At 43.5% G+C, this 10,501-nt stretch overlaps 1 protein-coding gene across 2 annotated transcripts in view; it reads left to right on the top strand.

The window, feature by feature from the left end:
• fuom (fucose mutarotase) overlaps positions 1-6,262 on the top strand; it is a 172,826-nt gene extending 166,564 nt beyond the window's left edge. For both annotated transcript variants that reach the window (XM_048563185.2, XM_048563186.2), the window contains one exon: positions 1,252-6,262. In XM_048563185.2, coding sequence (XP_048419142.1) covers positions 1,252-1,321 — 70 coding nt within the window. In that variant the 3' untranslated portion in view covers positions 1,322-6,262. The remainder of the gene's footprint in view (positions 1-1,251) is intronic.
• The last annotated feature ends 4,239 nt before the right edge of the window (positions 6,263-10,501 follow it).

A 10,501-nucleotide genomic window follows, 5' to 3' on the forward strand; every position in this document is an offset into this window, starting at 1 on the left:
TCTCCGTAAACAGGGGTCACTTTATATGCTGAGTATAAAACTGGACAGTACCATGGGAGCAGTTGCCAGTTTTGTTGTTCGTCATGATCAGTGTGGGCATGTCTTAAACTCCCATGCAGCCCATATCACCTACTTGATCCCTTGCACCCAGTTAAAAGGCACCAGTAAAAGAAACATCTATTTAAGAGGTTTAAAATTGAGGCTGTTAAGCAAGCAAAGGTTGTGGTGTCTGAAAATATTAGGGAGGGGTCTTGTCTTTGAGTACAAGCATCTTGTACATTGTTGAACTTAGAATTTGAGTTGGCAAAAACGCCATTATCTGTGGGTAATCACTGGAACTTTGAACAGAATTTAACACAGACCATGGGTTTCAAAATTGCAGAAGAGAGAAAAGTAAATTATTTTTACAGAAGATGCAGCCAAAGTCCTTTCAAGCCCCTTGCACTCCCTGTTTTCAATATAATGCACTGGTTTATCTTTCATAGTATTGCACATGAGGAAATGCAAGTTGAGTCCTGAGCTGAAGTGAGGTTAGAACAGATGAAGGGGGAGAAGATTAGAAGGATGTGCAGATGTGTCCATGCACCAGTCTCCTCTCACTCTAACAGAGATCGATTGGGCTGATTTTCGTTGTCTGTGCTGTAAATTTTAGGTTGGATGTGTAATTGGATCAGTGCACATTGATATAGTTCTGCTCCCATTTAAAAGACATATGCTGTGTCCTCTTTTAGTTTGTCTTCATAAAGTTCCATGTTCCACTTCTTTTTCAGTGAAGGATGCCTACATAATCTTGTCAGACTATCATCTGAACTGTTCCCCAGTAGCAGAGCTATATTGCCTTTATTTGGACAGTGATAGTTATAGTGTCACAAGTTTACACATGGCAGTTCCCAATTATCAGTGAGGACATGGGCATCTATAATAGAAAAGATATTTTTAATGTTTCGACAGTCTAATGAGACTTTATTTACCTGACATTTTTACTTGAGAAGCTGATGCCCCAGGCCGAAATATTCTTGTGGGTTACTGGAATTTGACATGGGAATAGACAGAAAATAGAAGATGAAAATATTCATTATTTTTGCTTCTGTTTCATTGATATGATATCCGGGATATGATATGGGAGAGAAAAGGATTACACATAACCGGGACACTGAAGAAGTAACTGTTATTGTCTGTCAAAATCTGCTTGTAGCTGGATCTTCTAGGAATGAAACTCTATTTACACTCTAGATACTTCTTCTCTTTCAGGGAAACTGCACTGTATGGAAATCTCATCCTGACCAAAGGTGTGATTCCTGCCGGAGAAAAGGGCGAGTGAAAATAGAGGATATTCGTGGAATAAATTGCATTGACAAATACAAATGCAGAAATTCCTGATTCTAGTGATACGATGATTGATTTCTCTCAATGTCTTTGTTTCTTAATGATATAACTCTGAATTAGGAAATTTATCCCGTGCCCTGTAGTTCAGAATGAGTAGAATTCACATATTCTAATGGCAGCACTTTGACAATCCCACTATGAATATTAAGGGTAAAGGACTAAGCATTGTGACGATATTAGAGCAGATTGCTAATATCATCTTTGAACATTGTGAGTTTCTTTGTATAATGAATTATGTGATGGTACATTTCTTCATGAATCATTCTGGTTTTTGCTCTAATGCTTTTAATATTGAGAGGTTTATGTAGCATCACTTTCAGTGTTACAATGAATTACCAGGGATACATTTCATTTGTTTTGCATTTTCCTACTTCTGTAAACATTGATTCAAGGTCAAATTCATACTAAGAGCCATTGCCTTCGAAAATATTCAGTGAACTGTTTTTGTTTAAAAACACGTGGGATTTTTCTCTTCCCTCCAAGTGTTTGTAATGACTTTTCATTAAGACCATCTTTATATAAGTTTAGATGAAATGCAGATCCCACAAGCTGTGGAGCACAATTGAAGCTGGACTTGAACTGGAGTTGCAGAATCCTGTGCATCAAGTTATTTAGCTGTCCCTTCTGAAGTTAAGGCAAATCCCCCACTCACTGTCAACACTGTGCAAAGTGCCAGCAGCTAAGTAGGGCTGTTGTTCATACTGTAAGGTTTTAAAAGTTATTATGAAGTTGATGATGCTCCACTCCAGTTAATGGATTGCTTGGCGATGACAACAGATTACTGGGGGTGATAAAGAGATCCAAACAGAAATGAAAAAGATATGTCTGGTCTTCAGATTGTGCAATTATTGTGGAATAGCTAATTGAGACCAGGGACAAAAAGAGTCAGACTGTAAACTGCAGCTTTCTACCCCCATAGTTCCTCATCTTTGTAGGATAATGTTGCCTTATTGTGGGTGTTGGCTACTCACTGAATCTGGTCTTAATATTTTGATTTTAGAAAGGGATTCTATTTCCAAATGATTTCACTCTGCATTTCCTTTGCAGATATTGCAGCAGGGCTTGCAATGGGAAGTAGAATATTTCAGAAAGAGTAGTGTGCAGGTCAAGCACAAATCCTCAGGTCACTCAATTCAGCAACAAATTATTCATAAAGATTTCATCACTCAGAAGCTACAAGACACTGAGCCCAGTTGTGTTTAATGTGGGGATGGAGAGAAATCCACAGCAGGTTCAGTTATCAGCTTAAACAAAAAAAAGTGTGCACGTGGATTCACAATGCCAGCTTCTCCAGAAAATTTTGTACGAGAAGCAATAAAAATGCACATTGCCCGTGGCTTGTAGACATACGCGGAAATGTTATGTGAGATTCTGGGCATGATAAATAATTCCTAACAGTGTGTGGGCTTTGCTGTTGGAGTGCATCGACTAGCAGCCATGAAAAGTTGGCCACTTTTCTTGCAGAACTCCAATGGGATAGATTGTTACTCACTACAATGCTGCATTACGGAGTGCCATTTAAGAAGGACTCAAATTGAAGATCTAATTCAAATACTTCCCACACACCCCGCAGGCAAAAGCAATATTTAAATTAGGCAGAAATCAAGTAATCAAATCTTGGCAGTGTGATCGAGTTTGAGATCCAGTTGGGAAAAGATTAATATTCAAAGGGAAAGAGCCTACATTTTTTTGTATGAGTGTGCATAAAACAAAATGCTTCAGAAAGAAGCCAGCTGGAAATGTTCCCCAAGAATTTATTTCGCCTTGTGTTCCATGATTCAAGGATTGCTGTTACCACAGGCCATAGGAGCAGAAGATGGCCATTCAGCCCATCAAGTCTGCGATTCAGTAATGATTTTTTAGCCCTTGGTAGGATGTAAACGTCATTGTTTGGCCAACATTTATTAGCTGTACCTAGTTGTTTTTGAAGGTGGTTCTGAGCTGCCTTCTTGAACCACTGCATATGCTGCGCATTGACCCACAATGCCCTTATGGGGGGATTTCCAGATTTTGACCCATCGACGGTGAAGAAACGGCAGTATATTTCCAAGTCAGGATGGCGAGTGGGTTGGAGGGGAGCTTGCAGGTTGTGGTGTCCCCATATATTGGCTCCCTTCTCCTTTAGATGGAAGTGGTCATGTGTTTGGAATGTGTTGTCTGAAGATTTTGGTAACTTTCTGCAGTGTATCTTGTAGATAGTACACACTGCTGCTACTGAGTGTTGTGGTGGAGGGAGTGAATGTTTTTAGATGTGCTGCTAATCAACATGGGCTGTTTTGCCCTGGGTGGTGTCAGGCTTCTTGAGTGTTGTTGAGTTTCTCATCAGTGGTAACCCCGAAGATGTTGATGGTGAGGGATCCAGAAATTGTAACACCTTTAAATGTCACGAAGTGGAGCTTAGATTGTCCCTTCTTGGAGACGGATTCCATGGTATTTGTGCAACATGAAAGTTACTTGCCATTTGTCAGCCCGAGCCGGGATGTTGTCCAGATCTTGTTACATTTGAACATGGACTGTGTCAGTATCTGAGAAGTCACAAATGGTGCTGAACATCCCCACTGTTAACCTTATGATGGAGGGAAGGTCATTGATGAAGCAGCTGAAGATGGTTTGGCCTAGAGCATGGCCCTGATGAACTCCTACAGAGCTGCCCTGGAGCTGAAATGATTAACCACCAACAACCACAACCATCTTTCTATATACCCCCTAATTCTCACTGATTCCAAAAACAGAAGTTGCTGGAAAAGCTCAGCGGGTCTGGCAACATCTATGAAGAGAAATCAGAGTTGACGTTTCAGGTCTGGTGACCCTTACTCAGAACTGATAGTAGTGAGGAAAATATCGGTTGATATGCAGAAGATAGGATGGGAGGAAGGAGTCAAGAGTAAGCAAAAGGTGGAGATAGAGCCCAAAGAGAGAGAACAGTTGGACAGACAAAGGAATAGATAACAATCTGGCCAGGAGGCAAATAGCTGTTAATTGAGACTGTTAGTGGCTAACAATAGGTAGTGTGTAATGGCGGACCATGTGATGACAAGGCCTGCTGTGTGGGGTAGGGGGCTAGGATATCGGAGAATTCAGGACCTAAAATTATTGAACTCGATATTGAATCTGAAGAGCTGCAGGGTCCCCAAGTGGAAGATGAGGTGTCATTCTTCCAGTTTGTGCTGAGCTTCGCTGGAACCATGCAGCAAGCAAAATCAATGAACTTTTCCAATTCCAGTTGAGAGGGGGAAGCAGTATCAATTATATTATTGATATATCGGAGAAAGTGTTGTAGGTAGGGGCCAGAATAGGACTGGATCAAGGAATGTTCCACATACCCCATGACGAGACAGGCAGAAGTGACTCCATTAATGTTCGGGCTCCTCGAGATCACACTTGATTGAATGTGGCCTTGATGTCAAGGGCTGCCACTCACCTCACCTCATGGCTGATCTAATTATCCTCAACTTCACTTTCCTATCTTCACCCCATAGTCCTTGTTTCCCTTACTGATTAAAAATCTGCCTCTGTGCCTTAAATATACTTAATGACTCCCAGCTATACAGCCCTGTGAAATAAAGAATTCCATGGATTCACTCCTCTCTAAATATGGAACAGCAACACCAAGATTGCTCCATATACCCTTCTCATGACAAGATAGCACCTAAACTCTATTTAAACATAATCTGAGAGAGTAACACATACCACATCATTTATGGACATTAAACTGTTGTGCTAAAAATCACATGCCTTCATGAAACTGGAGAAACCAGGGGTATAGGTTTAAGGTGAGAAGGGGAAGATTTTAAAAAGATTCAAGAGGCAACTTTTTCATGCAAAGGGTGGTGCATGTATGGAATGAGCGCAAGAGGATCTGGCGGAGGCTGGTACAATGGCAACATTTAAAAGGCATCTGGATGGGTAGATGAATAGCATGAGTTTAGAGGGATGTGGGCCAAATGTTGGAAAATGGGACTAGGTTAGATTGGGATGTCTGGCACAGATAAATTACACTGAAGGGCCTGTTTCCATGCAGTGTAACTTTTAGGGAAATGAAAACAAGCAAGACAGCATTGAGTATCTTAGAAATTGCACTTTATTGTGCTTTAAACCAATACCTTTACCTACTCAATGAGATGTCAGTTGGACTGTCTCTGGCTGTTGCTGTCTGCACATATTGCTTCTTATCTTTATCTTTAACTCATTATGAGCTGTATTCTTTATTTATATCCATAGGTAGTGGGTTTTTAAGTACAGCACTGTAGTGCAGAGTCTGAGACTCCTCTCTTTACATGCTTAATCTGGACTGGTGTCTTCTCTTTACTGCTGTCAGAGTTGCCTAGTCATTTATATCATCATGATTTACGTGGATCTCATTGTATCACAGAATTCCGATACCCTTTATATAGCAGTGGACATTCAAGCTCAAGGTTTAAAACAATAATCATTAGCCAACATGTTCTAGAAATCTGGCTTTCAAATTTTTTTGCATATGTGCAGTTGTAAGCTGATATGTTTTGGAAGGTCAAATGCAAGAGAAAAGTGTACAGTAAATGGCAGAACCCTTCAGGAGCATTGATATGCTGCTAGATGTTGGGGTGCATGTCCATAGCTCCCTGAAAATGGCAACACAAGTGGATAAGGTGGTAATGAAGGCATTGACTGTAAAAGTTGGCAAGTCACATTGCAGCTGTGTAAAACTTTAGGCGGCATTTGGAGTATTGTGTGCAGTTCTGGTCACTATAAGAAGGATGTGGAGGCTTTGGAGAGGGTGAAAAAGAGGTTTACCGGGATGTTAGAGATAATGGGAACTGCAGATGCTGGAGAATCCAAGATAACAAAGTGTGAAGCTGGGTTTCCAAGCGGAATATAAGTTGCTGTTCCTGCAACCTTTGGGTGGCATCACTGTGGCACTGCAGGAGGCCCATGATGGACATGTCGTCTAAGGAATGGGAGAGGGAGTTGAAATGGTTCGCGACTGGGAGGTGCAGTTGTTTAATGCGAACCGAGCTGAGGTGTTCTGCAAAGCGGGTCCCCAAGCCTCCACTTGGTTTCCCCAATGTAGAGGAAGCCACACCGGGTACAGTGGATGCAGTATACCACACTGGCAGATGTGCAGGTGAACCTCTGCTTAATATGGAACGTCGTCTTGGGACCTGGGATGGGGGTGAGGGAGGAGGTGTGGGGGCAAGTGTAGCACTTCCTGCGGTTGCAGAGGAAGGTGCCGGGTGTGGTGGGGTTGGAGGGGAGTGTGGTGCAAACAAGGGAGTCATGGAGAGAGTGGTCTCTCCGGAAGGCAGACAAGGGTGGAGATGGAAAAATGTCTTGGGTGGTGGGTTGGATTGTAGATGGCGGAAGTGTCGGAGGATGATGCGTTGTATCCGGAGGTTGGTGGGGTGGTGTGTGAGAAGGAGGGCAATCCTCTTTGGGCGGTTGTGACGGGGGCGGGGTGTGAGGGATATGTTGCGGGAAATGCGAAGACGCGCTCAAGGGCGTTTTCGACCACTGCGGGGGGAAAGTTGCAGTCCTTGAAGAACTTGGACATCTGGGATGTGCGGGAGTGGAATGCCTCATCCTGGGAGCAGATGCGGCGGAGGCGGAGGAATTGGGAATAGGGGATGGAATTTTTGCAGGAGGGTGGGTGGGAGGAGGTGTATTCTAGGTAGCTGTGGGAGCCGGTGGGCTCCTCCCACCCAACCTCCTGCTTGGCTCACACTTTGTCTCGGTTCGCAATAAACAACTGCACCTCCCAGTCGCGAACCATTTTAATTCCCCCTCCCATTCTTTAGATGACATGTCCATCATGGGCCTCCTGCAGTGCCACAATGATGCCACCCGAAGGTTGCAGGAACAGCAACTTATATTCCGCTTGGGAACCCTGCTCCAATGGTATCAATGTGGACTTCACCAGCTTCAAAATCTTCCCTTCCCCCACCGCATCCCAAAACCAGCCCAGTTCGTCCCCTCCCCCCACTGCATCACACAACCAGCCCAGCTCGTCCCCTCCCCCCACTGCATCCCAAAACCAGCCCAGCCTGTCTCCGCCTCCCTAATTTGTTCTTCCTCTCACCCATCCCTTCCTCCCACCTCAAGCCGCACCTCCATTTCCTACCTACTAACATCATCCCACCTCCTTGACCTGTCCGTCCTTCCCGGACTGACCTATCCCCTCCCTACCTCCCCACCTATACTCTCCTCTCCATCTATCTTCTTTTCTCTCCATCTTCGGTCCGCCTCCCCCTCTCTCCCTATTTATTCCAGTTCCCTCACCCCATCCCCCTCTCTGATGAAGGGTCTAGGCCCGAAACGTCAGCTTTTGTGACCTGAGATGCTGCTTGGCCTGATGTGTTCATCCAGCCTCACACTTTGTTATCTTTACCGGGATATTGTCTGAGTTGAGTGTTTTAGCTACAAGGAGATGCTGGACAAACTTGTTTCAGAGATAGTAGGAAGTGCAGATGCTGGAGAATCTGAGATAACAAGGTGTAGAGTTGGATAAACTCAGCAGGCCAAGCAGCATCTTGGACTGATTTCACTAGAATGTTGGAGGTTGGCTGGGGGCGGGGGGAAGGATGGTGCTGTGGTGCGGGAGGTGACCTGATGGAAGTATATAAAATTATGAGAGGCATGGATGGGATGGGTAGTTGGAGTCTTTTTTCCAAGGTGGACATGTCAAATACTAAGGGGCATAGGTTTAAGGTGAGAGGGAAAGAGTTTAAAGGAGATGTGTGAGGAATGTTTTTTTCACACAGAGTGGTAGGTGCCTGGAACTTGCTGCCAGGGGATCTGGTAGAAGCAGATACATTTGCAATGTTTAAAAGGCATTTAGGCAAACACATGAACAGGCAGGGAATAGGGGAATCCAGACCATATGCAGGCAGATGGGATTAGTTTAGAATGGCATATGATTGGCACAGACATGGTGGGCTGAAGGGCCTGTTCCTGTGCTGTACAGTTCAATGTTTCACTTCTACAGGTTTCTCCTCTTTGAAACAGCATGTTCTCAGCTGCTGTCTCATTGGTGAAGGAATAGGAATTCCTATATATACAGGGCCTTTCATACTATGAGTTTCCCCAACACCTGTGATAATTGCAAATGAGGACTGCAGAATCTGTTAACATTAGCTACCTCTGATCTATGTAAATCAATGGGAATATGCATCTAAACTACTAATGTCACTACTTATGTTGTTTGCTTTGATTTATTACTGTAATTGTGTCACTAGGTACATTGAAAAGTGGTGTTTTATGTGCTTTACAGGCAGATCATATTATACACATGCATCAGGGTAACAGAACAGAGTAGGAGCAAGTTACTGCAGATGCCGGAATCTGTACTGAAAACAAAAAATGCTGGAAATCACAGTGGATTAGGCAGCATCCACGGAGAGACAGCAAACTAACATTTTGAATTTGTATGACTCTTAATCAGAGCAGAGTGTAGGATACAGCTGTCAAGAAGGTGTAGAGCGAGATCAACATTAACATTTAAGAGGTCCGTTCAAATGTTGATGGCATGAATCATACGTTATTCAAGAAAGGTAACCTTTCAGACAAGCCTTAAAAGTATCTGAATGTTTCCTGGTGTGTTGCAGGTTTTACAAAAACCTTTCTATTTGCAACATTGAATTTATTTTATTTATTCTTAAGATTTGTGCCCCTGTAAGACAATGATGCTAACTTTCTGTCCCTGTTTTCCAATGAGGGCTTTAAGAGTTAGCCACAGTAATATGGACTGGTATCATCTGTAACTCAGACCCGGCCAAGATGCCAGCTCCTTGGCAAAAGTGAAGTCATTACTTGTTTTTTGACAACACCAATATGCCACCGGAAACTGTGGGATTCTCTTCATTCTGTAAGCTATGCTTTTCTCCTTAATACATTTGGTAAAACAACTCAACTACTTTTACTGAGATTAACTTCTTCCACCTTGAGGACCTGTTTGCTTATGCACCCACCTCCAACCACCTTCACCTGATTTGTGACTGAGAAAGGCTAATCTTCACCTTCGAAAACTCCAGGATTGATTCTACTAGTGTCCCCTTTGGCAACTGCCAACCATCTCACTCACTATTCAAGCTGGCCCGGTAGCTCCGTGGTTAGCACTGCTGCCTTACAGTGCCAGGGACCCGGGTTTTGATTCCACCTTTGGGTGACCGTCTGCGTGAAGTTTGCACATTCTCCCCATGTCTGCATTGGTTTTCCTTCAGGTGCTCCGGTTCCCTCAAAGATGTGCAGGTTAGGTGGATTGGCCAGGCTAAATTATCCATGGTGTCCAGGGATGTGCAGGCTAGATAGGTTAGCCATGGGATATGCAGAGCTATAAGGCAGGGGTATGGCTCTGGGTGCGATGTCCTTCACAGTGTTAGTGTAAACTTGATGGGCTGAAAGGCTTGGTTCTATACTATAGGAGATTTCATGATTCCTATCTTAAAGTAGAGTCAGCAAAAATGCTGTTTTCCCTCAGCTCCAACCTGCATGTGCAAAATGATGTCAGTGTTGTTGCTAACATTTTGAAATCCTGCCATTGACTCTTTCAAATATAACCAGAAAACTGCAGGCTCTAAGGTACTTACCTGCCACTGTTTGTCTCTCCTCTTATTAATTACATATTTGTCACACTGCTCCATCATTGGAGACCAGCCAACCATTATATCCCTGCTTCTGGTATTCTCATCCAAAATTACACTTGTTTCTCTCACTGCTGATCTTCAGAAGCTGCCAAAATGCCACCCTGTTTTGTTATGCATTTCATCTTCCTTCCCTGCTCCTAATTACATTGCCGTTTGCAAGTCTTCCACTTCTTGCCCTTAGAAATCACTGAAAAGCATTTTATTTAAAGGAACCCAATGCTGTCTAAATGTCAGAGATAGTGGGAACTGCAAATGCTGGAGAATCTGAGATAACAAGGTGTAGAGCTGGATGAACACAGCAGGCGAAGCAGTATCAGAGGAGCAGGAAAGCTGATGTTTCGGGCCTAGCCCCTTCTTCATTTTCTGAAGAAGGGTCTAGGCCTGAAATGTCAGCTTTCCTGCTCCTCTGATGCTGCTTGGCCTGCTGTGTTCATCCAGCTCTACACCCTGTCTAAATGACACTCACCCATCCCTTTCATAACAGTTATTACATATTC

The sequence above is a fragment of the Stegostoma tigrinum genome, chromosome 37 (genome assembly GCF_030684315.1).
Source record: "Stegostoma tigrinum isolate sSteTig4 chromosome 37, sSteTig4.hap1, whole genome shotgun sequence".
Lineage (NCBI taxonomy): Eukaryota > Metazoa > Chordata > Chondrichthyes > Orectolobiformes > Stegostomatidae > Stegostoma > Stegostoma tigrinum.